The sequence below is a fragment of the Salmo salar genome, chromosome ssa15 (genome assembly GCF_905237065.1).
Source record: "Salmo salar chromosome ssa15, Ssal_v3.1, whole genome shotgun sequence".
Taxonomy (NCBI): domain Eukaryota; kingdom Metazoa; phylum Chordata; class Actinopteri; order Salmoniformes; family Salmonidae; genus Salmo; species Salmo salar.
In genome coordinates, this window is record NC_059456.1 from 96,484,604 (window position 1) to 96,511,833 (window position 27,230).

The following is a 27,230-nucleotide window of genomic DNA, read 5'->3' on the forward strand; positions in this document are numbered from 1 at the left end:
AATGAACCAGGCTTTTGAAATGTAGGATATTTCATACAGAGCAGTTCAAGAGTCAAAGGAATCCAATATTTTGGCATGACATGCTTTTATGCTAATTACCTGCAACGCGGGTAGTAGCAGCCAACCAGAGAGCAGCATGCAAATGTTAAAGACAGGTGCGAGAGGGATATAAGGAAAACAAAATATTTTTAGAGATGAAGCCTACCTGTCACTGACATGCGCGTTAATCTAAAGACAGGGACTTTACAGATACAAAAAAAAGTTTCTCATTAATCTTATCAGACCTTTATTGTATTTGAACAACACTTTGAGATATTGTTTTCAGAGTGGAGCTTGTATCTGGAAAGTTGACCATTTTAATATGCGGCAATATTGAATTATTGGAATCATTTCTAGAATAAATTGTTCTTCGGTTGCCTACATTCTTCTGTGATAGTGAGATAGAGAACTGCAATCCTGTCTATCTATACTATAGACGTTTGTAGAGATACATATAGTATGGATGTAGATCTAGTACAGTTGGAGTCCAGTCTATGGGTTGGTAAGAAACGTTACCGGGCAGCCCTTACCGACTGGCACCTCAACTGGACTGAGCTCGATAAGAAGAACCGTGATAAGACCGGTGAGTCCCTTTTATAATTTTATCCATTACTTTCGTCGTGCATGGCATCTGTTGACCCCCTCTCTTTCTAATTGTAGATATTTCATTATATACATTACTTTTAAATACACTTTCATGTAGGCTCAGATAGGATTTACATAGGATTGTATCTTAGGTTGCCTAGTAATAATTGCATAACAATCTCATTCACTCTTAGAATAAAGTAAATAAAAAGAAGACTTGACTAGCCTCATATGGTAATCATTCAATCACACTGGCGTTACACAGCATGCATGTTGTTTTGAGTAGAGTGAATGTGTGCTATGTACCACTAATAGAAAGTCACCAAACCTGTCTTGGAGACAGCATGTAAGTGGAAACTGATGTAAATAGGCTACATGCTAGTGGTAAAATGTGAAGACTTATTTTAACAATTATTAAATGAAATTCTATCCATTCTGTAAAGTTAGTAGGCTAGTAAGTAGTGTGTGTTTCAGAGAAATTGGTATAAAAATACAAATTATTATAGGTACACTGTATTTCACTCATGAAGAATGTCCCTTTTCCTGTAAAGGTGAATAACAAGTTATACAGCACTAACATGAAACACTAGAAAACACACACACACACACACACACACACACACACACACACACACACACACACACACACACACACACACTATCCGATGTGCCCTTTAATTAATAGCCACATGAGCTCAATATAAGCAAATTATTTACCAGTTTGTGTGTGTGTGTGTGTGTGTGTGTGTGTGTGTGTGTGTGTGTGTGTGTGTGTGTGTGTGTAGCCTCGTTAACACCTTGCTATAACATGTGAATTTGGTGAGCTGATCAATATGACCCAATCACTATCTGACCAAGGTTTGTCGCATCTACACATTGTATTAAAATGTGTCTCTTACGTGTCGACTGTGTCCGCATTGTGACCATATTAGATGGTTCCTCCCTGTATGCAATCTGTTGACTGATATCCAGACACAATGTGTGCCTGACTACCTCTGGAGGTGGTAAGGAAGATCTGATCACAATCAGATCGCAATGTGTCTTTTAATCATCTACATCTGTCTAAAAATGTGAGCACAATCAGAATGTGGACAAGATCAGGACAAAGGACGCATGTTATCACCATGTATAAGCAGGGCTTATGTAATACAAGTTTCAATGTCATACTGTGCCTGTGGGATCCTAGTTTCAGTACCAGTGTCGGAGGTTGTTGCTGTGGAGGAGGGGCATGTGGAGGTTCTGCCCCAGAGGTCAGTTATTGAAGACACAGACAGAGACTTCACAGGTGAGTTATCTTACTGCCCCAAGGTCAGGCACACAGTCTCTGGTAACAGACGCAGCGAGAGATTTAGTTCTGGGAGCCGAGATTAGACACAACACAAAATCAAACAAAAGCAATTTCCTGGTGTCCTCCTCCCTCCCTCCCTGTGTCCTGTTCTGCAGTGTTCTATGTGAAGCGTAGCAGCAGCGGTAGTTCCTATGGGTTGCTATGGCGCCTGGGCAGGACCCAGTTCAGCTGTCCCAGCAGGGACCTCAGAGACCAGTGGATGACCCAGCTGAGGATTGCCCTCAAAACACACAGTAAGGAAAAACTTCACTTGTCCTGAGATAAGATGTCAATTCCATTTAAATGTATTAATCCCCTTAGGGTCAAAAGGCAATGCAAGAACACATCCTCCAGTATTGTTTTTAGAAGAATTTTTTTAAATCACAAAAGTATTGAAATTCTAACACACCCCACCCCATCTGTTGATTTCCATGGATCCACTCTGTCTCCACTCTTCTTTTGATATGCTATTTTGATCGGTCTATCCTCCTCTCCTCTCTCAGGCCCCTCTCGTCCTCACAGGTTGTTGGTGTTCATCAACCCGTTCGGAGGAAAGAAACAAGGGAGGCAGATCTATCACTCTCTAGTGGCCCCACTGTTTGAGCTGGCAGGGGTCAGCTCTCATGTTGTAGGTGAGACCCGTGTGAAACAATAGTGATGTAGAAAATCCTGTGACGTATAGAACTGGTAGTTAAGTTTGTTTTGGTGTTTGTCAGTAGCAGGCTAATTAACAAGGGCATTGTGTGGTGATATTGGCGTGACACATGATTATGCTCATGATTACATGTTCTGTTGCTATATAATAAGATGTTCTGTTGCTATATAATAAGATGTTCTATTGCTATATAATAAGATGTTCTATTGCTATATAATAAGATGGTCTGTTGCTATATAATAAGATGTTCTGTTGCTATATAATAAGATGTTCTATTGCTATATAATAAGATGTTCTATTGCTATATAATAAGATGGTCTGTTGCTATATAATAAGATGTTCTATTGCTATATAATAAGATGGTCTGTTGCTGTGTTATAACATGGTATATTGCTGTATAATAACATGGTATATTGCTGTATTTCTAATAGTAAAACAAATTCTGCTTTGTTTTTGTCATTCAGTGACAGAGCGGGCCAACCAGGCGAGAGACCACATACTGAAGAAAGACCTAACTGGTTTCGATGGGTACGTCAGACATTTCAATGTTGTTATGTTAACAGCAACGCTATGGCAGCCAATTACGAAATGCTACCCTATTCACCCCTTTTGATGAGGCCTCTGGTCAAAAGTAGTAAGGCCCATAGGACTCTGTTCAAAAGAAGTGCACTATATAGGGAGTATTGAGTAGTGCACTCCATTTCAGGTTTAGCCTGGGATTGGGTTTCACCACATCACTGTTTGTTTATGTTTGTCCCTACCTCAGTGTGGTATGTGTGGGCGGGGATGGAATGTTCAGTGAGCTGCTGCACGGTGTGATTGGCCGAACACAGCAGGAGGCGGGGCTATCAGAGCATGACCCCTCCCTACAGTCATGTGACCTCCACATTGGCATCATTCCTGCAGGTGAGAGACATCATCGATAAAGAATTAAATGCATTTGGTTGATCTCAGAAGTCCTTCCGCAAAGAAAGTGAATGTTCCATGATGTTCTCTTCGTGCCCTTCTGAAATTTTGAGAAGGAGGGAGGACACAAGGAATCGAGAAAAGACGTAAAGATTCAACCTGACTATATAGTTGCATCTGATATGAGACTGTGTGTTCTCTCAGGCTCCACAGACTGCGTGTGTTTTGCCACTGTGGGAGTCAACGACCCAGTGACCTCTGCTCTGCACATTATCATTGGTGAGATATGATCATAAATTAAAAACACAGTTAATAACAAATAATACATTTTAGATTACATTGTACTTGACTTTGTTATCTGGTGTAGCTTAAAATCATGTTCAGCCAATATCTTTAGCCACTGAGGAAGCAGGTAGCCTAGCGGTTAAGCATTGAGCCAGTAACCGGGAGGTTGCAGGTTCGAATCCCTGAGCAGACTAGTTGAAAAATCTATCGATGTGCCCATAAGCAAGGCACTTAACCTTAATTGCTCCTGTTACTCGCTCTGCATAAGAGCGTCTGCTAAAATGTGAAAAGCATCACTTTACAGGAGCCATAAGCAGCAACTTTAGTCATAAGCAGCATCATTATTTCACAAGGGCAGAATTGTGAAGTTAATGTCAATGATCTAAATCATTATCTAAATCATGATCTACCTTGTCCTCCACATTCCAACAACCCATTGCAGGAGACTCTCAGCCTCTGGACGTGTGTTCTGTCCACCACCGCTCGTCTCTGGTGCGTTACTCTGTGTCTCTGGTAGGATACGGGTTCTATGGAGACGTGCTGGCTGAAAGTGAGAGACACCGCTGGATGGGGCCTTTCAGATATGACTATTCAGGTATGCAACGAAAAATTCAAGCAATAATAGACGAGAAGGTGTGCATTATTGTGATTATTGGCATAATGTGATGCAGTCACTATGTATGAGGCGATGCTGAGTACCATCAGCTTCACATGGTCTAATATTGCAGACATACAGTACCAGTCAAAAGTTTGGACACACCTACTCATTCAAGGGTTTTTCTTATTTTTTTTATTACTATATTGTAGAATAATAGAGAAGACATCAAAACTATGAAATAACACATATGGAATCATGTAGTAACCAAAAATGTGTTAAACAAATCAAAATATATTTTAGATTTGAGATTCTTCAAAGTAGCCACCCTTTGCCTTGATGACAATTTTGCACAGTCTTGGCATTCTCTCAACCAGCTTCCCCTGGAATGCTTTGCCAACAGTCTTGAAGGAGTTACCACATATGCTGAGCACTTGTTGGCTGCTTTTCCTTCTGCTGTCCAACTCATCCCAAACCATCTTAAATCAGGTTGAGGTCTGGAGATTGTGGAGGCCAGGTCATCTGATGCAGCACTCCATCATTCTCCTTCTTGGTCAAATAGCCCTTACCTCCAGGCTGTGTGTGTTGGGTCATTGTCCTGTTGAAAAAGAAATGACAGTCCCACTAAGCGCAAACCAGATGGGATGGTGTATAGCTGCAGAATGCTGTGGTAGCCATGCTGGTTACATGTGTCTTGAATTGTAAATAAATCACTGACAGTGTCACCAGCAAAGCACCCCCCACACCATCACACCACCTCCTCCATGCTTCACGGTGGGAACCACACATGCGGATATCATTCATTCACCTACTCTGCATCTCACAAAGACACGGCGGTTGGAACCAAAAATCTCAAATTTGGATTCATCAAATCAGAGTTTATTTATCACGTGCGCCGAATACAACAGGTGTAGACCTTATAATGAAATGCTTACTTACAGACTCTAACCAATAGTGTAAAAAAGGTATTAGGTGAACAATAGGTAAGTAAAGAAATAAAAACAGTAAAAAGACAGTAAAAAGACAGTGAAAAACAGTAGCGAGGCTATAAAAGTAGCGAGGCTACATATAGACACCGGTTAGTCAGGCTGATTGAGGTAGTATGTAGATATGGTTAAAGTGACTATGCATATATGATGGACAGAGAGTAGCATAAAAGAGGGGGTGGTGGGTGACGGGACACAATGCAGATAGCCCGGTTAGCCAATGTGCGGGAGCACTGGTTGGTCGGGCCAATTGAGGTAGTATGTACATATGTACATGAACGTATAGTTAAAGTGACTATGCATATATGATAAACAGAGAGTAGCAGCAGCGTAAAAGAGGGGTTGGGGGGGCACACAATGCAAATAGTCCGGGTAGCCATTGTATTACCTGTTCAGGAGTCTTATGGCTTGGGGGTAAAAACTGTTGAGAAGCCTTTTTGTCCTAGACTTGGCACTCCGGTACCGCTTGCCATGCGGTAGTAGAGAGAACAGTCTGACTGGGGTGGCTGAGGTCTTTGACAATTTTTAGGGCCTTCCTCTGACACCGCCTGGTGTAGAGGTCCTGGATGGCAGGCATCTTTGCCCCAGTGATGTACTGGGCCGTACGCACTACCCTCTGTAGTGCCTTGTGGTCGGAGGCCCGAGCAATTGCCCTACCAGGCAGTGATGCAACCAGTCAGGATTCTCTCGATGTTGCAGCTGTAGAACCTTTTGAGGATCTCAAGACCCATGCCAAATCTTTTTAGTTTCCTGAGGGGAAATAGGCTTTGTCGTGCCCTCTTCACGACTGTCTTGGTGTGTTTGGACCATTCTAGTTTGTTGTTGATGTGGACACCAAGGAACTTGAAGCTCTCAACCTGCTCCACTACAACCCCGTTGATGAGAATGGGGGCGTGCTCAGTCCTCCTTTTCCTGTAGTCCACAATCATCTTCTTAGTCTTGGTTACGTTGAGGGATAGGTTGTTATTCTGGCACCACCCGGCCAGGTCTCTGACCTCCTCCCTATAGGCTGTCTCGTCGTTGTCGGTGATCAAGCCTACCACTGTTCTGTCGTCTGCAAACTTAATGATGGTGTTGGAGTTGTGCCTGGCCATGCAGTCGTGGGTGAACAGGGAGTACAGGAGGGGACTGAGCACGCACCCCTGGGGGGCTCCAGTGTTGAGGATCAGCGTGGCAGATGTGTTGCTACCTACCCTCACCGCCTGGGGGCGGCCTGTCAGGAAGTCCAGGATCCAGTTGCAGAGGGAGGTGTTTAGTCCCAGGATCCTTAGCTTAGTGATGAGCTTTGAGGGTACTATGGTGTTGAACGCTGAGCTGTTGTCAATGAATAGCATTCTCACATAAGTGTTCCTTTTGTCCAGGTGGGAAAGGGCAGTGTGGAGTGCAATAGAGATTGCATCATCTGTGGATCTGTTTGGGTGGTGTGCAAATTGGAGTGGGTCTAGGGTTTCTGGGATAATAGTGTTGATGTGAGCCATTACCAGCCTTTCAAAGCACTTCATGGCTACGGACATGAGTGCTACAGGTCTGTAGTCATTTAGGCAGTTTGCCTTTGTGTTCTTGGGCACAGGGACTATGGTGGTCTGCTTGAAACATGTTGGTATTACAGACTCAATCAGGGACATGTTGAAAATGTCAGTGAAGACTCCTGCTAGTTGGTCAGCACACGCCCGGAGCACACGTCCTGGTAATCCGTCTGGCCCCGCAGCCTTGTGTATGTTGACCTGTTTAAAGGTCTTACATCGGCTACGGGGAGCGTGATCACACAGTCGTCCGGAACAGCTGATGCTCTCATGCATGCCTCAGTGTTGCTTGCCTCGAAGCGAGCATAGAAGTGATTTTGCTCCTCTGGTAGGCTTGAGTCACTGGGCAGCTCACGGCTGTGCTTCCCTTTGTAGTCTGTAATGGTTTGCAAGCCGGTGTAGTATGATTCAATCTTAGCCCTGTATTGACGTTTTGCCTGTTTGATGGTTCGTCGCAGGGCATAGCAGGATTTCTTGTAAGCTTCCGTGTTAGAGTCCCGCACCTTGAAAGCGGCAGCTCTACCCTTTAGCTCAATGCGAATGTTGCCTGTAATCCATGGCTTCTGGTTGGGGTATGTACGTACAGTCACTGTGGGGACGACGTCCTCGATGCACTTATTGATAAAGCCAGTGACTGATGTGGTGTACTCCTCAATGCCATCGGAAGAATCCCGGAACATGTTCCAGTCTGTGATAGCAAAACAGTCCTGTAGTTTAGCATCTGCTTCATCTGACCACTTTTCTATAGACCTGGTGCTTCGTGCTTTAATTTATGCTTGTAAGCAGGATTCAGGAGGATAGAGTTGTGGTCGGATTTTTCCAAATGGAGGGCGAGGAAGAGCTCTGTACACGTCTCTGTGTGCGGAGTACAGGTGATGTAGAATTTTTTTCCCCTCTGGTTGCACATTTAACATGTTGATAGAAATTTGGTAGAACTGATTTAAGTTTCCATGCATGATAGTCTCCGGCCACTAGGAGCGCCGCCTCTGGGTGAGTGGTTTCCTGTTTGATTATTTCCTGATACAGCTGACTTAGTGCGGTCTTAGTGCCAGCATCAGTCTGTGGTGGTAAATAAACAGCCATGAAAAGTACAGCTGAAAACTCTCTAGGCAAGTAGTGTGGCCTGCAATTTATCACAATATACTCAACCTCAGGCTTCCTTAGATTTCGTGCGCCAGCTGTTGTTAACAAATATGCACAGACCGCCCCTCCCCCCTCGTCTTACCGGAGTGTGCTGTTCTATCTATCCGGTGCAGCGCATGTCCCGCTAGCTGAATATCCATGTCGTCATTCAGCCACGATTCCGTGAAACATAGGATATTACAGTTTTTGATGTCCTGTTAGTATGATATTCGTGATCGTACCTCGTCTAATTTATTGTCCAATGATTGCACGTTGGCGAGTAATATTGACGGTAACGGCAGCTTTCCCACTCGCCTTCTGCGGGTCCTCACGAGGCATCCCGATCTGTGTCCTCTGTACCTGCGTTTCTTTCTCTTGCAAATAACGGGGATGTTGGCCCTGTCGGGTGTTTGTAGAATGTCCTGTACTTCCTGCTTGTTGAAGAAAAAATCTTAATCTAATCCAAGGTGAGTGATCGCTGTCCTGATATCCAGAAGCTCTTTTTTGCCGTAAAGATACGGTGGCAGAAACTTTATGTACAAAATAAGTTACAAATAACATGAAAAAAACACATAATAGCACAATTGGTTGGGCGCCCGTAAAACTGCTGCCATTTCTTCCGGCGCCATTTTTATATATCAGACCAAAGGACAGATTTCCACCGGTCTAATGTCCATTGTTCGTGTTTCTTGGCCCAAGCAAGTCTCGTCTTCTTATTGGTGTCCTTTAGTAGTGGTTTCTTTGCAGCAATTCAACCACAATGGTTTTTGCAACTGCACTTGAAGAAACTTTCAAAGTTCTTGAAATTTTCCGGATTAAGACATGAAGGTCAGTCAAAGTAATGATGGACTGTCGTTTCTCTTTGCTTATAGTTTTCAACCAAGATCTCAGCGATCACTGCCTCATTGCCTGCATCCGTAATGGGTCAGCGGTCAAACGACCTCCACTCATCACTGTCAAACGCTCCCTGAAACATTTCAGCGAGCAAGCCTTTCTAATCGACCTGGCCTGGCTATCCTGGAAGGATATTGACCTCATCCCGTCAGTAGAGGATGCCTGGTTATTTTTTTTTTAAATGCCTTCCTCACCATCTTAAATAAGCATGCCCCATTCAAGAAATTTAGAACCAGGAACAGATATAGCCCTTGGTTCTCTCCAGACCTGACTGCCCTCAACCAACACAAAAACATCTTGTGGCGTTCTGCATTAGCATCGGACAGCCCCCGTGATATGCAACTTTTCATGGAAGTTAGAAACCAATATACACAGGCAGTTAGAAAAGCCAAGGCTAGCTTTTTCAAGCAGAAATTTGCTTCCTGCAACACAAACTCAAAAAAGTTCTGGGACACTGTAAAGTCCATGGAGAATAAGAACACCTCCTCCCAGCTGCCCACTGCACTGAGGATAGGAGAAACTGTCACCTCCGATAAATTCAGTACAATTGAGAATTTCAATAAGCATTTTCTATGGCTGGCCATGCTTTCCACCTGGCTATCCCTACCGCGGTCTACAGCACTGCACCCCCCACAGCTACTCGCCCAAGCCGTCCCCATTTCTCCTTCTCCCAAATCCAGTCAGCTGATGTTTTGAAAGAGCTGAAAAATCTGGACCCCTACAAATCAGCCGGGCTAGACAATCTGGACCCTTTCTTTCTAAAATGATCTGCCGAAATTGTTACAACCCCTATTACTAGCCTGTTCAACTTCTCTTTCGTGCCGTCTGAGATTCCAAAAGATTGAAAAGCAGCTGCTGTCATCCCCCTCTTCAAAGGAGGGGACTCTCTTGACCCAAACTGCTACAGACCTATATCTATCCTACCCTGCCTTTCTAAGGTCTTCGAAAGCCAAGTCAACAAACAAATTACCGACCATTTCGAATCCCACCGCATCTTCTCCGCTATGCAATCTGGTTTCAGAGCTGGTCATGGGTGCACCTCAGCCACGCTCAAGGTCCTAAACGATATCGTAACCGCCATCGATAAGAAACAATACTGTGCTGCCGTATTCATTGACCTGGCCAAGGCTTTCGACTATGTCAATCACCACATCCTCATCGGCAGACTCAATAGCCTTGGTTTCTCAAATGATTGCCTCGCCTAGTTCACCAACTACTTCTCTGATAGAGTTCAATGTGTCAAATCGGATGGCCTGTTGTCCGGGCCTCTGGTAGTCTCTATGGGGGTGCCACAGGGTTCAATTCTTGGGCAAACTCTTTTCTCTGTATACATCAATGATGTCGCTCTTGCTGCTGGTTAGTCTCTGATCCACCTCTATGCAGACGACACCATTCTGTATACTTCTGGCCCTCCTTTGGACACTGTGTTAACAACCCTCCAGACGAGCTTCAATGCCATACAACTCTCCTTCCGTGGTCTCCAACTGCTCTTAAATACAAGTAAAACTAAATGCATGCTCTTCAACCGATCGCTGCCCGCACCTGCCCGCCCGTCCAGCATCACTACTCTGGACGGTTCTTACTTAGAATATGTGGACAACTACAAATACCTAGGTGTCTGGTTAGACTGTATGCTCTCCTTCCAGACTCACATCAAACATCTCCAATCCAAAGTTAAATCTAGAATTGGCTTCCTATTTCGCAACAAAGCATCCTTCACTCATGCTGCCAAACATACCCTCGTAAAACTGACCATCCTACCAATCCTCGACTTCGGCGATGTCATTTACAAAATAGCCTCCAATACCCTACTCAATAAACTGGATGCAGTCTATCACAGTGCCATCCGTTTTGTCACCAAAGCCCCATATACTACCCACCACTGCGACCTGTACGCTCTCGTTGGCTGGCCTTCGCTTCATACTTGTCGCCAAACCCACTGGCTCCAGGTCATCTACAAGACCCTGCTAGGTAAAGTCCCCCCTTATCTCAGCTCACTGGTCACCATAGCAGCACCCACCTGTAGCACGCGCTCCAGTAGGTATATCTCTCTGGTCACCCCCAAAGCCAATTCCTCCTTTGGCCATCTCTCCTTCCAGTTCTCTGCTGCCAATGACTGGAATGAACTACAAAAATCTCTGAAACTGGAAACACATATCTCCCTCACTAGCTTTAAGCACCAGCTGTCAGAGCAGCTCAGAGATCACTGCACCTGTACATAGCCCATCTATAATTTAGCCCAAACAACTACCTCTTCCCCTACTGTATTTATTTATTTATTTATTTAGCTCCTTTGCACCCCATTATTTCTATTTCTACTTTGCACTTTCTTCCACTACAAATATACCATTCCAGTGTTTTACTTGCTATATTGTATTTACTTTGCCACCATGGCCTTTTTTGCCTTTACCTCCCTTATCTCACCTCATTTGATCACATTGTATATAGACTTATTTTTCTACCGTATTATTGACTGTATGTTTGTTTTACTCCATGTGTAACTCTGTGTTGTTGTATGTGTCGAACTGCTTTGCTTTATCCTGCCCAGGTCGCAATTGTAAATGAGAACTTGTTCTCAACTTGCCTACCTGGTTAAATAAAGGTGAAATAAATAAATAAATAAATAAATACATTTGAGCTGTTCTTGCCATAATATGGATTTGGTCTTTTACCAAATAGGGCTATCTTCTGTATACCACCCCTACCTTGTCACAACACAACTGATTGGCTCAAACGCATTAAGAAGGAAAGAAATTCCACAAATGAACTTTTAACAAGGCACACCTGTTAATTGAAATTCATTGCAGGTGGTTTATGAAGCTGGTTTAATTTATTATAATTATTTAAATTTAAATAGGCAAGTCAGTTAAGAACAAATTTGTATTTACAATGACGGCCTACGCCGGCCAAACCCGGACGATGCTGGGCCAATTTTGCGCCGCCCTATGGGACTCCCAATCACGGCGAGATGTGATACAGCCTGGTTGAGAGAATGCCAAGAGTTTACAAAGCTGAGCATCTCAAATATATATATATATTTTATTTGTTAAACACTTTTTTGGTTACTACATGATTCCATATGTGTTATTTCATAGTTTTGATGTCTTCACTAGTAAAAATAAAGAAAAACCCTGGAATGAGTTGGTGTCCAAACTTTTGACTAGTACTGTATGTCATAGACGGGGCCTCTCAGATATGACTACTCAGGTATACTGTATATGAAATGCCTCATGGCCTAAAGCAGAGGCTATTGCATTATTACTCCAATATTTCTTAAACACCATCTGCTAGACCAAGGTGAAGGTCAGAGGATAACGCTAGAATTAGAAATGACAATACAGCTAATTTAATTTAGAAATGAGAATACAACTTATTTAATAGGATGGCCACAATGTATGATATCTATATATCTATATATTTATATTTACAATGCATTCAGAAAGTTCAGACCTTCCCTTTTCAACATTTTGTTACATTACAGCCTTATTCTAAAATTGATTAAATTATATATTTTTCCTCATCAATCTACACACAATACTCCTAATGACAAAGTGAAAACAGGTTTTTAGAAATTTAGAAAAATCAGAAATACCTTATTTACAAAAGTATTCTGACCCTTTGCTATGAGACTCGAAATTCAGCTCAGGTGCATCCTGTTTCCATTGAGATGTTTCTACCACTTGATTGGAGTCCACCTGTGGTAAATTCAATTGATTGGACATGATTTGGAAAGGCACACACCAGTGCATGTCAGAGCAAAAACCAAGCCATGTGGTTGAAGGAATTGTCCGCAGAGCTCCAAGACAGGATTGTCTTGGAGATGGGAGAACTTTCCAGAAGAACAACCATCTCTGCAGCACTCCACCAATCAGGCCTTTATGGTAGAGTGGCCAAACGGAAGCCACTCCTCAGTAAAAGGCACATGACAGCCCGCTTGGAGTTTGCCAAAAGGCACCTAAAGGACGCGCAGACCATGAGAAACAAGTTTCTCTGTTCTGATGAAACCAAGATATAACTCTTTAGCCTGAATGCCAAGCATCACTTCTGGAGGAAACCTGGTACCACCCCTACGGTGAAGCATGATGGTGGCAGCATCATGCTGTGGGGATGTTTTTCAGCGGCAGGGACTGGGAGACTAGTCAGGATCAAGGGAAATATGAACGGAACAAAGTACGGAGAGATCCTTGATGAAAACCTGCTCCAAAGCGCTCAGGACCTCAGACTGGGGAGAAGGTTCTCCTTCCAACAGGACAGCAACCCTAAGCACACAGCCAAGACAACGCAGGAATGGCTTTGTGACAAGTCTCTGAATGTCCTTGAGTGGCCCAGACAGAGCCTGGAATTGAACTTGACCGAACATCTCTGGAGAGACCTGAAAATAGCTGTGCAGCGACGCTCCCCATCCAACCTGACAGAGTTTGAGAGGATCTGCAGAGAAAAATGGGAGAAACTCCCCAAACACAGGTGTGCCAAGATTGCAGCGTCATACCCAAGAAGACTTGTAATCATTGCCAAAGGTGCTTCAACAAAGTACTGAGTAAAGGGTCTGAATACTTATGTAAATGTGATATTGAAGTTTTTCTTTTTACTTTGTCATTATGAGGGATTATGTGTAGATCGATGAGGGAAAAAAACGATTTAATCCATTTTAGAATAAGGCTGTAATGTAACAAAATGTGGAAAAAGTCAGCGGTTCTGAATATTTTCCAAATGCACTGTATATATACAGTACCAGTCAAAAGTTTGGACAAACCTACTCACTCCAGGGTTTTAAAAAATATATATTTTCTACATTGTAGAAGAATAGTGAAGACATCAAAGCTATGAAATAACACATGGAGTCATGTAGTAGCTTCTTGAGGTAGTCACCAGGAATGCATTTCAATTAACAGGTGTGCCTTGTTAAAAGTTAATTTGTGGAATTTATTTTCTTCTTAATGCGTTTGAGCCAATCAGTTGTGTTGTGACAAGGTAGGGGTGGTATACAGAAGATAGCCCTATTTGGTAAAAGACCAAATCCTAATTATGGCAAAAACAGCTCAAATAAGCAAAGAGAAACAAGCCCATCATTACTTCAAGACATGAAGGTCAGTCAATCCTGAAAATTTCAAGAACTTTGAATGTTTCTTCAAGTGCAGTCGCAAAAACCATCAAGCTCTATGATGAAACTGGCTCTCATGAGGACCGCCAGAGAAAAGGAAGACCCAGAGTTACCTCTGCTGCAGAGGATAAGTTCATTAGTTACCAGCCTCAGAAATTGCAGCCCAAATAAATGCTTCACAGAGTTCAAGTAACAGACACATCTCAACATGAACTGTTCAGAGGAGACTGTGTGAATCAGTCCTTCATGGTCGAATTGCTACAAAGAAACCACTACTAAAGGACACCAATAAGAAGACTTGCTTGGGCCAAGAAACACAAGCAATGGACATTAGACCGGTGGAAATCTGTCCTTTGGTCTGATGAGTCCAAATTTGAGATTTTTGGTTCCAATCGCCTTGTCTTTGTGAGACGCAGAGTAGGTGAATGGATGGTTCCCACCGTGAAGCATGGAGGAGGTAGTGTGATGGTGTGGGGGTGCTTTGCTGGTGACACTGTTGGTGATTTATTTTGAATTCAAGGCTCAATTAACCAACATGGCAACCACAGCATTCTGCAACAATTCACCATCCCATCTGGTTTGCACTTAGTGGGACTATCATTTGTTTTTCAACAGCTTAATGACCCAACACACCTCCAGGCTGTGTAAGCGCTATTTGACCAAGAAGGAGAGTCATGGAGTGCTGCATCAGATGACCCGGCCTCAACCCAATTGAGATGGTTTGGGATGAGTTGGACCGTAGATTGAAGGAAAAGCAGCCAACAAGTGGTCAGCATATGTGGGAACTCTTTCAAGACTGTTGGAAAAGCATTCCAGGTGAAGCTGGTTGAGAGAATACCAAAAGTGTGATAAGCCATCATCAAGGCATAGGTTGGCTACTTTGAAGAATCTAAAATCTATTTTGAATTCTTTAACACTTTTTTGGTTACTACATGATTCCATGTGTTATTTCATAGTTTTGATGTCTTCACTATTATTCTACAATGTAGAAAATCCTCATCTTTACTTGTTACAGAGAGGAACTAATATATACGTACTAGCACATGCTCCTCTAAAAAATAGTAAAAATAAAGAAAACCCTTGAATGAGTAGGTGTATCCAAACTTTTGACTGGTACTGTATATATCTACATGTATATCTACAGATCTGTGAAAAAGTATTTGCCCCCTCTCAGTCATCCAGGTTCTGACTGAGGCTGAAAAGCATCCCCATCACACTACCACCACCACAATGCTTGACCGTTGGTATAAGGTTCTTACTGTGGAATGCATTGTTTGGTTTTCGCCAGGCATAATGGGATCCATGCTGTCCAAAAAGTTATACTTTTGACTCATCTGTCCATAGAACATTCTTCCAGGAGTCTTGATGATCACCCAGGTGCTTTTTGGCAAACTTGAGTCAACTTTTTGGACGAGATTGTTTTTTGCCAGACATAATGGAAACCAACACTGCATTCCACTGTAAGAACCTCATACCAATGGTCAGCATGGCAGTATGATGGTGTGGGGAGGCTTTGCTGCCTCAGTCAGGACCTGGATGACTTGCCTTAACAGAAAGGGGGGGGCACCGTTGTGTGTCACTCACTACATATCACCATATCACAAGCTCTAAGAAGTAAATCATGTCTATAATGACAACATGCATCATGACAGAACATTCAAATATAGTGTTGCATACCAGTTAGAGAGTGAGAGGTAGTGAGGATGGAGTTTCTCTGTGTTTACAGTATGAGTCAAAGCCATACAGATGTAGGATCTTAATTTGTACACCCTGTTGCAGGAGAACTTTAAACTTGTAGCTTCTGAAGTTTGTAATTTCCACTTTGACATTTCATGATTTGATTTTCCATTCTGAAAAATGTAATCAACCCCTACAAAAATGTCAATGAATTATAATAATAATATAATAAATTCACATTTCCTGTTGCTGCAGGATTATTTTGGCTCAAAGTAGGATCATACATCTGTAGGATGGTTGCTAACCCTCTCCCGCCCTCTCTTCCCCCAGGTGCTATGGTGTACCTGAGTAACAGGAGCTATGCAGGCCTAGTTCAGTACCTACCAGCAGACCCCCAGCTCTCCAACCCCAGGGACAACACACGCTGCCTCTCTGGGTAGCAACTAACTATATTTCTCAGAGAATTAAAAACACTCACTCACTGCCTGGTACACAGACCCAAAACAAGGCTTACCCAGGGAAGAAAAGGAGGATGGTCCTCCTCTTTCATTGTTACAGAGAGATACTAATACATACGTACTTGCACATGCTCCTCTAAATTTTGTGATTGACAGTGTGTGTTCTTAACCACATAATGATAAGTTTAGCATTAACAACTCACTGAAGCTAACAGAGGGACTTCTGATACCACTACCTGTCTCAAATGTAAGGTCCTGATAGGAACAGTTGCCCTAGATATCATCACCTCAACCGTTCCACGGGGAGAAAGTGTTCTGGCTACTTGACGTCATCAGAAGGCTATAGTGACATGACCTCAATTCCCCCTGGGGAAGAACCTCAGTCACTTCCTCCTGCAACAGAGACCCAGGTGTCGGGTGTACTCCTGTACCTTAAGGAGGGCGGATTCCATGCCAACCTAGGGCAACCTGATCTGGACGAAAGGAGAGACAGCACCTCCTGGTCTGTGAAAGCAGACTGTAGCCTACCTGGGTGAAAGAAAGGAAAGGAACTGGTAGAATCTACATATAAAAGGACGCTGGTATCTTTGAAAGACTGTACCGGTCTTTAGTCAGTGATAGATAGCCAGCCCAAGGGTCTGTGAGGGAGGGTAAGATGACGATACACATATGAATGGAATGCATGGCTATCAGGAACAGGTGCTGTTGTTACATCACTAGAATGCATCAGTATGTTATACCCATGTCACGTGTAAAAAAAGAGCAATCGTTGGTAATGTGTGTGTGTGCGGTGTTCCAGGTGCAGTGTGTGTTCTAAGAGCACAGAGAGACTGTTCCCCCACTCTCCAGATGCTAGTTCCAACTACATCTCCCACTTCAGTCAGTTCAGCAGCGACTCAGAGGGTAAGTCTATAAAAACACGCAGTCTAGGCAAAAGTCTACACAGACTCTACAGTCTACACACATCCTATGTAACGCAATTCCAACCACGCTTGGGTGATGAGTAACTTTGCCTGATACTGGAAGACTTATGTTAGCTCCTAGAGTTAATGCCTGGGCTTTAGCTCAGTGGGCTAACTATTGTGGCATGCAGGAGAGCAGGGCTCAAACCCTGGTCGGTCACAGAACTTCCTCTGCTCTCTCTGCCTCGTGCTGCAGGTGATTGGGTGAGTGTAGAGGGCCGGTTCAAGGCTGTGTCCCTCACCTGTATGTCCAGCTCCTGTCCTCGCAGTCCCCTGGGGCTGTCCCCCTCAGCACACCTGGCTGATGGGACAGGTGACCTCATCATTGTACGGGACACACACCCCCTAGGGTTCCTCACCTTCCTACACAGACACACCAGCACACAGGACCAGGTAACTCTAACCCAGTGCCAGGTAACTCTAACCCGGTGCCAGGTAACTCTAACCCGGTGCCAGGTAACTCTAACCTGGTGCCAGGTCATTTTAATCCTAACCAACCTGAACCTAGGACTATGTAGGTACAACCTCCACAGGTACTGTAGCCTGGATAATAGGCCAAATTCTGAAGCCATATTGCTTGTTAGATCGCTATCGTACCATGTGGACTGGCATGCCACGTTCCAAGTATAACAGTATGGAAATATCTGTGGTCTGAGAAAGACATAGGAACAATTGCTGATGGAGTAACATCTAGCTGCAGCACTAAAAGGCCTAAAATAAACATCTTGTGATGAAAGGAAGAAGTTGCTGCTGTATTTGATTGACAGTTTTTCGATCTTCCCTTCTAAGTTTGACCTGCCCTTCGTGGATGTCCACCGCGTGAAGGCAGTACGTTTCTCTCTCCCGCCCGGAGAAAAGGAGGATGAGGATGAAGAGGAGACAGTAAATGGTGGAGGGATGGGGGAAGAGGGAGAGAGAACAAGCCGGAGCGGTTCCCAACATCACCTGGTAGAAAGAGGAGAGGAGCGAGGGATGGCGAACGACAGGAGGAAGAAAGACTTGTTGTGTGGCCTGTGCTGCAGTAAGCCTCCTTCAGTGTCTGTGTGGAACTGTGACGGAGAAATACTTCCTCACACTGAGATCCTCTGCAGGTAAGAGACATCTTATCACATGATGGAAATCAATACTTACCTGATAGAGTTTCAGTGTACATTTAGTGCTCTGCTTCAGGCCCAACCTGAAGCCTCTAGTAATCTTTTCATACAACTGAGCTGAGCCAAGCTGTACTGCTTTAGCCTGGTTACACATTCACCATCATTGCTGAAATCGTGCTGGAAAGGAGAAATAAAATATTTCAGCCAGCACAGGAGTTAGACTTAGCATGATAGTATGACATGTCAATGCTGCGCTTTCCTACCCTGTCCTCATTTGCCTTGTTGTCCTGTCCCTCCCTCCCTCCCTCCCTCTATTCCTCCCTCCCTCCCTCCCTCCCTCCCAGGGTTCATGGTCAGCTGGTGCGTTTGTATGCCCGGGGCATGGAGGACGGATCAGCCACGCCCACCAGGAAGTGAACCGTGTTAGGGTCCGTTCACACTACTGACTGAGGGAGGCCGTGGTAGGGTCCGTTCACACTACTGACTGAGGGAGGCCGTGTTGGGGTCCGTTCACACTACTGACTGAGGGAGGCCGTGGTAGGGTCCGTTCACACTACTGACTGAGGGAGGCCGTGTTGGGGTCCGTTCACACTACTGACTGAGGGAGGCCGTGGTAGGGTCCGTTCACACTACTGACTGAGGGAGGCCGTGTTAGGGTCCGTTCACACTACTGACTGAGGGAGGCCGTGGTGGGGTCCGTTCACACTACTGACTGAGGGAGGCCGTGTTGGGGTCCGTTCACACTACTGACTGAGGGAGGCCGTGGTAGGGTCCGTTCACACTACTGACTGAGGGAGGCCGTGTTGGGGTCCGTTCATACTACTGACTGAGGGAGGCCGTGGTAGGGTCCGTTCACACTACTGACTGAGGGAGGCCGTGGTAGGGTCCGTTCACACTACTGACTGAGGGAGGCCGTGGTAGGGTCCGTTCACACTACTGACTGAGGGAGGCCGTGTTGGGGTCCGTTCACACTACTGACTGAGGGAGGCCGTGGTAGGGTCCGTTCACACTACTGACTGAGGGAGGCCGTGGTAGGGTCCATTCACACTACTGACTGAGGGAGGCCGTGTTAGGGTCCGTTCACACTACTGACTGAGGGAGGCCGTGGTAGGGTCCGTTCACACTACTGACTGAGGGAGGCCGTGGTAGGGTCCGTTCACACTACTTCCAGAGAAAAATAATGGCAGAAAATAAAACATAATAATTCTGCCAGCTAGGACCAATGAAATGGCTTTCTCTCTGGTGTAGTTTTTTATAGAGTGAATGGAGCCTTACTGTGACACTCAGATGTATCACAACTGAAGAAGGCTGTATTACTGTATGAACCCCATGTAGGCTCAATGACAGCGTATCAGTTAGTGGGATGTCTGACCTGGGATGTCTGACCTGTGACTATCAACAGAATAACCAGCAGAGCCTTACATTTGACATACCTGATGAAATGGCTACTGTAACTAGTAGGGGCAACATACAAGTTAGTGGGACAATGGTCATGAATGATGTCTAACTTTGGAAGTAGGTGTGACTGAACATAACACAATACCCAAAAGAGCCTTCCATTTCACTTCATCTGCGTTCTCTCTTAACCAAATCATTCCTGAATATTTTGACAAGTCTTTAGATGGAAGTTTGAGGTAATTCAAGGAATGTACACTGTGTTCAAAACATTAAGAACACCTGCACTTTTCATGACAGGTGAATCCAGGTGAAAGCTATGATCCCTTATTGATGTCACTTGTTAAATCCACTTCAATCAGTGTAGATGAAGGGGAGGAGACCGTTTTAAAGAAGGACTTTTAAGCCTCGAGACAATTGAGACATGGATTGTGTGTGTGCCATCCAGAGGGTTACCGGGCAAGACAAAATATGTAAGTGCCTTTGAACGGGGTATGGCAGTAGGTCCCAGACGCACCGGTTTGTGTCAAGAACAGCAACGCTGCTGGGTTTTTCACGTAGTTTCCCGAGTGTATAAAGAATGGTCCACCACCCAAAGGACATCCAGCCAACTTGACACAACTGTGGGAAGCATCGGAGTCAACATGAGGCTGTTCTGAGGGAAACGGGGGGGGGGGTGCGCAACTCAATATTAGGAAGATGTTCTTAATGGGTTTTTTACACCCAATATATCATATTTTCTACAAACAATGATACAGCTTGATATGACTTGATGCCAGTAGCTTATGGTATTTTCGCCTGTAAATGTGTATGTTTATTTCAGCTACTGATTTGCATTTATGAAAATGTTGCACATAATAAACAGACACCTTATTAATAAGCAGAATTTTTACCTTACACATCATTTATTGTTTATGACAGAACTGACGTTTACTCCCAGAGAGCAAGATAAACTTATCTTGTGAGTATAGAAGAGTAGGACAAACCTGTTGTTCTTGAACATTGAGACCATTCTCAAACTCTTCTCAAAACCACAGTGACAGAGTTGATCCAAGCATACATTGCAAATTTTATGAATCAGCCATTGTCATTGGGCACATTTGTTTTGCATCGCCCATTGTACATTTTAGACGATTCCATTTGTCCTGGTGACATTTTCACCCACCCGGGGAACCAGGCAATGTAAAACGAGTGCACCCAATGTATACAGTGACACATTTTTGGTCTTTCATTCATTCTGCTTCCTCCGGCCCTCCCAGCAGTAACGGTCTGTGGGCTATGGAGTGACAGCAGGCTCAGAACTGGGACATATACCTGGAGGGAGAGAAACAGGAAACATCAGTCAACAGCCAGTCTAGCGGAGCAACTTAAATTAGGCCCAGACTAGGCCAGGACTGAGTGATACACAGGAATGTGCTGATGTAGATGGAAATATAATTAGTCAGGTTGAGAAAGTTTATCATGTTTTGGAGGTTTTTAGTTTTTAGATCCCAATAGGATCATTTCTTTTGTAAGTCAGTGATTTTCACGAGCTTAGATTTAAGAACATAGTAAAGAGCTTCTTACCTTACCTCCTCCCTTCAGTGTGCTCAATGCTTTCTAGACGACAGTCTCACAGGAATTTACATCGTCAATCAAACAATCAAAGAGTGAAGTCAATAAATGATCATGATTTATTTTGTCACAATCAATCTGGATAGTCATGCTGTAATCAAACATGAATCAAGTTCAGAAGAGTTGTTCATAATACTGATTTGTCGCCTGGTGGTTCAGATCGGTTTGTGTTTTAACCAAGTCCACTGTGTTCGTTGTCATGCCAAACACGTGCCCAAATGACACGTTGGCTACGGCACATACAGTACAGTATGATACCATGCCAACTCAAATAGGAGAGACGAGGGAACATCAGGATTGTGAGAAATGCAGAATATAAAGTTTTCTTTCATGCAGTATGAGTTAAATAAGCATCTCGAAGGAGTCGAGAGTAGCAAACACAAGGGAACTTTCACACAGTATAATTGGTGTGTGTTTCTTGTGTCATGCACTGTGGGGGTTGACCCACTTGTATGTTCCCTCGTAGCGGAATCCCACCCTCCTCACGAGCTCATCCGCTTCATTTGGTCCACGACTGAGGAACAGGGACAGATAGAGGGTGGAGGAGGAACAACAGGGGTGGAGGAGGAACAGGGACAGATAGAGGGTGGAGGAGGAACAACAGGGGTGGAGGAGGAACAGGGACAGATAGAGGGTGGAGGAGGAACAACAGGGACAGATAGAGGGTGGATGAACAGATAGAGGGTGGAGGAGGAACAGGGACAGAGAGGGTGGAGGAGGAACAGGGGAAGATAGAGGGTGGAGGAGGAACAGGGACAGAGAGGGTGGAGGAACATGATCAGGTACAGATAGAGGGTGGAGGAACAACAGGGACCGATAGAGTGACAGATAGAGGGTAGAGGAACAGGGACAGATAGAGGGACAGAGAGGGTGGAGGAGGAACAGGAATAGGTACAGATAGAGGGTGGAGGAACAGGAACAGATAGAGGGTGGAGGAACAACAGGAACAGATAGAGGGTGGAGGAACAGGAACAGATAGAGGGTGGAGGAACAACAGGAACAGATAGAGGGTGGAGGAACAGGAACAGATAGAGGGTGGAGGAACAACAGGAACAGATAGAGGGTGGAGGAACAGGAACAGATAGAGGGAGGAGGAACAGGAACAGATAGAGGGTGGAGGAACAACAGGAACAGATAGAGGGTGGAGGAACAGGAACAGATAGAGGGTGGAGGAACAACAGGAACAGATAGAGGGTGGAGGAACAACAGGGACCGATAGAGGGTGGAGGAACAGGAACAGATAGAGGGTGGAGGAACAGGAACAGATAGAGGGTGGAGGAACAACAGGAACAGATAGAGGGTGGAGGAACAACAGGAACAGATAGAGGGTGGAGGAACAACAGGAACAGATAGAGGGTGGAGGAACAACAGGGACCGATAGAGGGTGGAGGAACAGGAACAGATAGAGGGAGGAGGAACAGGAACAGATAGAGGGTGGAGGAACAACAGGAACAGATAGAGGGTGGAGGAACAACAGGAACAGATAGAGGGTGGAGGAACAGGGACAGATAGAGGGTGGAGGAACAACAGGAACAGATAGAGGGTGGAGGAACAGGAACAGATAGAGGGTGGAGGAACAGGAACAGATAGAGGGTGGAGGAACAACAGGAACAGATAGAGGGTGGAGGAACAGGGACAGATAGAGGGTGGAGGAACAACAGGAACAGATAGAGGGTGGAGGAACAGGAACAGATAGAGGGTGGAGGAACAGGAACAGATAGAGGGTGGAGGAACAACAGGAACAGATAGAGGGTGGAGGAACAACAGGGACAGATAGAGGGTGGAGGAACAACAGGAACAGATAGAGGGTGGAGGAACAGGAACAGATAGAGGGTGGAGGAACAACAGGAACAGATAGAGGGTGGAGGAACAACAGGAACAGATAGAGGGTGGAGGAACAACAGGAACAGATAGAGGGTGGAGGAACAACAGGAACAGATAGAGGGTGGAGGAACAGGAACAGATAGAGGGTGGAGGAACAACAGGGACAGATAGAGGGTGGAGGAACAGGGACAGATAGAGGGTGGAGGAACAACAGGGACCGATAGAGGGTGGAGGAACAACAGGAACAGATAGAGGGTGGAGGAACAACAGGAACAGATAGAGGGTGGAGGAACAGGAACAGATAGAGGGTGGAGGAACAGGGACAGATAGAGGGTGGAGGAACAGGGACAGATAGAGGGTGGAGGAACAACAGGAACAGATAGAGGGTGGAGGAACAGGAACAGATAGAGGGTGGAGGAACAGGGACAGATAGAGGGTGGAGGAACAGGAACAGATAGAGGGTGGAGGAACAACAGGGACAGATAGAGGGTGGAGGAACAACAGGAACAGATAGAGGGTGGAGGAACAACAGGGACAGATAGAGGGTGGAGGAACAACAGGAACAGATAGAGGGTGGAGGAACAGGAACAGATAGAGGGAGGAGGAACAGGAACAGATAGAGGGAGGAACAACAGGGACCGATAGAGGGTGGAGGAACAACAGGAACAGATAGAGGGTGGAGGAACAACAGGAACAGATAGAGGGTGGAGGAACAACAGGAACAGATAGAGGGTGGAGGAACAACAGGGACAGATAGAGGGTGGAGGAACAGGAACAGATAGAGGGTGGAGGAACAGGAACAGATAGAGGGAGGAGGAACAGGAACAGATAGAGGGTGGAGGAACAGGAACAGATAGAGGGTGGAGGAACAGGAACAGATAGAGGGTGGAGGAACAACAGGGACAGATAGAGGGTGGAGGAACAGGAACAGATAGAGGGTGGAGGAACAACAGGAACAGATAGAGGGTGGAGGAACAGGAACAGATAGAGGGTGGAGGAACAGGGACAGATAGAGGGAGGAGGAACAACAGGAACAGATAGAGGGTGGAGGAACAACAGGAACAGATAGAGGGTGGAGGAACAGGAACAGATAGAGGGAGGAGGAACAACAGGAACAGATAGAGGGTGGAGGAACAGGAACAGATAGAGGGTGGAGGAACAGGAACAGATAGAGGGTGGAGGAACAGGAACAGATAGAGGGAGGAACAACAGGAACAGATAGAGGGTGGAGGAACAGGAACAGATAGAGGGTGGAGGAACAACAGGAACAGATAGAGGGTGGAGGAACAACAGGGACAGATAGAGGGAGGAGGAACAGGAACAGATAGAGGGAGGAGGAACAGGGACAGATAGAGGGTGGAGGAACAACAGGAACAGATAGAGGGTGGAGGAACAGGGACAGATAGAGGGTGGAGGAACAGGGACAGATAGAGTGTGGAGGAACAGGAACAGATAGAGGGAGGAGGAACAGGGACAGATAGAGGGTGGAGGAACAACAGGAACAGATAGAGGGTGGAGGAACAACAGGAACAGATAGAGGGTGGAGGAACAGGAACAGATAGAGGGTGGAGGAACAACAGGAACAGATAGAGGGTGGAGGAACAGGGACAGATAGAGGGTGGAGGAACAACAGGAACAGATAGAGGGTGGAGGAACAACAGGAACAGATAGAGGGTGGAGGAACAACAGGAACAGATAGAGGGTGGAGGAACAACAGGGGTGGAGGAACAGGAACAGATAGAGGGTGGAGGAACAACAGGAACAGATAGAGGGTGGAGGAACAACAGGAACAGATAGAGGGTGGAGGAACAGGGACAGATAGAGGGTGGAGGAACAGGAACAGATAGAGGGTGGAGGAACAGGGACAGATAGAGGGTGGAGGAACAACAGGAACAGATAGAGGGTGGAGGAACAGGAACAGATAGAGGGTGGAGGAACAACAGGAACAGATAGAGGGTGGAGGAACAACAGGAACAGATAGAGGGTGGAGGAACAGGGACAGATAGAGGGTGGAGGAACAGGGACAGATAGAGGGTGGAGGAACAGGGACAGATAGAGGGTGGAGGAACAACAGGAACAGATAGAGGGTGGAGGAACAACAGGGACAGATAGAGGGTGGAGGAACAGGAACAGATAGAGGGTGGAGGAACAACAGGAACAGATAGAGGGTGGAGGAACAACAGGGACCGATAGAGGGTGGAGGAACAGGAACAGATAGAGGGTGGAGGAACAGGAACAGATAGAGGGAGGAGGAACAGGAACAGATAGAGGGTGGAGGAACAACAGGAACAGATAGAGGGTGGAGGAACAGGAACAGATAGAGGGTGGAGGAACAACAGGAACAGATAGAGGGTGGAGGAACAGGGACAGATAGAGGGTGGAGGAACAACAGGAACAGATAGAGGGTGGAGGAACAACAGGAACAGATAGAGGGTGGAGGAACAGGGACCGATAGAGGGTGGAGGAACAACAGGAACAGATAGAGGGTGGAGGAACAACAGGAACAGATAGAGGGTGGAGGAACAGGAACAGATAGAGGGTGGAGGAACAACAGGAACAGATAGAGGGTGGAGGAACAGGGACAGATAGAGGGTGGAGGAACAGGGACAGATAGAGGGTGGAGGAACAACAGGAACAGATAGAGGGTGGAGGAACAACAGGAACAGATAGAGGGTGGAGGAACAACAGGAACAGATAGAGGGTGGAGGAACAGGAACAGATAGAGGGTGGAGGAACAACAGGAACAGATAGAGGGTGGAGGAACAGGAACAGATAGAGGGTGGAGGAACAGGGACAGATAGAGGGTGGAGGAACAGGGACAGATAGAGGGTGGAGGAACAACAGGAACAGATAGAGGGTGGAGGAACAACAGGGACAGATAGAGGGTGGAGGAACAGGAACAGATAGAGGGTGGAGGAACAACAGGGACCGATAGAGGGTGGAGGAACAGGAACAGATAGAGGGTGGAGGAACAGGGACAGATAGAGGGTGGAGGAACAGGAACAGATAGAGGGAGGAGGAACAACAGGAACAGATAGAGGGTGGAGGAACAGGAACAGATAGAGGGTGGAGGAACAGGGACAGATAGAGGGTGGAGGAACAACAGGAACAGATAGAGGGTGGAGGAACAACAGGGACAGATAGAGGGTGGAGGAACAGGAACAGATAGAGGGTGGAGGAACAACAGGGACAGATAGAGGGTGGAGGAACAACAGGAACAGATAGAGGGTGGAGGAACAACAGGAACAGATAGAGGGTGGAGGAACAACAGGAACAGATAGAGGGTGGAGGAACAACAGGGACAGATAGAGGGTGGAGGAACAACAGGAACAGATAGAGGGTGGAGGAACAACAGGAACAGATAGAGGGTGGAGGAACAACAGGAACAGATAGAGGGTGGAGGAACAACAGGGACAGATAGAGGGTGGAGGAACAGGGACAGATAGAGGGTGGAGGAACAGGAACAGATAGAGGGAGGAGGAACAACAGGAACAGATAGAGGGTGGAGGAACAACAGGGACAGATAGAGGGTGGAGGAACAGGAACAGATAGAGGGAGGAGGAACAACAGGAACAGATAGAGGGTGGAGGAACAACAGGGACCGATAGAGGGTGGAGGAACAGGAACAGATAGAGGGTGGAGGAACAGGAACAGATAGAGGGTGGAGGAACAACAGGAACAGATAGAGGGTGGAGGAACAGGGACAGATAGAGGGTGGAGGAACAGGGACAGATAGAGGGTGGAGGAACAACAGGAACAGATAGAGGGTGGAGGAACAACAGGAACAGATAGAGGGTGGAGGAACAGGAACAGATAGAGGGTGGAGGAACAACAGGAACAGATAGAGGGTGGAGGAACAACAGGAACAGATAGAGGGTGGAGGAACAACAGGGACAGATAGAGGGTGGAGGAACAGGAACAGATAGAGGGTGGAGGAACAACAGGAACAGATAGAGGGTGGAGGAACAGGGACAGATAGAGGGTGGAGGAACAGGGACAGATAGAGGGTGGAGGAACAGGGACAGATAGAGGGTGGAGGAACAACAGGAACAGATAGAGGGTGGAGGAACAACAGGGACCGATAGAGGGTGGAGGAACAACAGGAACAGATAGAGGGTGGAGGAACAACAGGGGTGGAGGAGGAACAGGGACAGATAGAGGGTGGAGGAACAACAGGAACAAATAGAG

At 45.8% G+C, this 27,230-nt stretch overlaps 2 protein-coding genes across 7 annotated transcripts in view; one reads left to right on the forward strand and one right to left on the reverse strand.

Moving 5' to 3' along the window:
* The first annotated feature begins 16 nt into the window (after nucleotides 1-16).
* Nucleotides 17-20,490, forward strand: LOC106572704 (ceramide kinase). 3 transcript variants are annotated; one of them, XM_014147105.2, is made up of 14 exons: nucleotides 17-622; nucleotides 1,811-1,909; nucleotides 2,068-2,205; nucleotides 2,455-2,583; nucleotides 3,071-3,134; nucleotides 3,373-3,512; nucleotides 3,717-3,791; nucleotides 4,240-4,392; nucleotides 16,026-16,131; nucleotides 16,953-17,056; nucleotides 17,279-17,508; nucleotides 17,905-18,206; nucleotides 18,554-18,670; nucleotides 18,747-20,490. In XM_014147105.2, the coding sequence occupies exons 1-13, from the start codon at nucleotides 499-501 to the stop codon at nucleotides 18,624-18,626; spliced, it is 1,737 nt and encodes a 578-aa protein (XP_014002580.1). In that variant the 5' UTR covers nucleotides 17-498; the 3' UTR covers nucleotides 18,627-18,670; nucleotides 18,747-20,490. The 3 variants fall into 3 exon arrangements, with proteins under 3 accessions (XP_014002580.1, XP_014002579.1, XP_014002582.1); XM_014147104.2 differs by having other exon boundaries at nucleotides 22-622; nucleotides 18,554-20,490; XM_014147107.2 differs by having other exon boundaries at nucleotides 163-622; nucleotides 17,312-17,508; nucleotides 18,554-20,490.
* LOC106572705 (glucose-6-phosphate 1-dehydrogenase) overlaps nucleotides 20,491-27,230 on the reverse strand; it is a 29,561-nt gene continuing 22,821 nt past the window's right edge. For 2 of the 4 annotated variants that reach the window (XM_045696363.1, XM_014147110.2), the window contains 2 exons: nucleotides 21,667-21,732; nucleotides 20,491-20,918 (listed from right to left, as the gene is read on the reverse strand). In XM_045696363.1, the coding sequence (XP_045552319.1) occupies nucleotides 20,900-20,918; nucleotides 21,667-21,732 (85 nt within the window). In that variant the 3' untranslated portion in view covers nucleotides 20,491-20,899. Of the gene's footprint in view, nucleotides 21,733-27,230 lie in introns of all 4 variants that reach the window. The other 2 variants (XM_014147109.2, XM_014147108.2) reach the window with 1 other exon arrangement.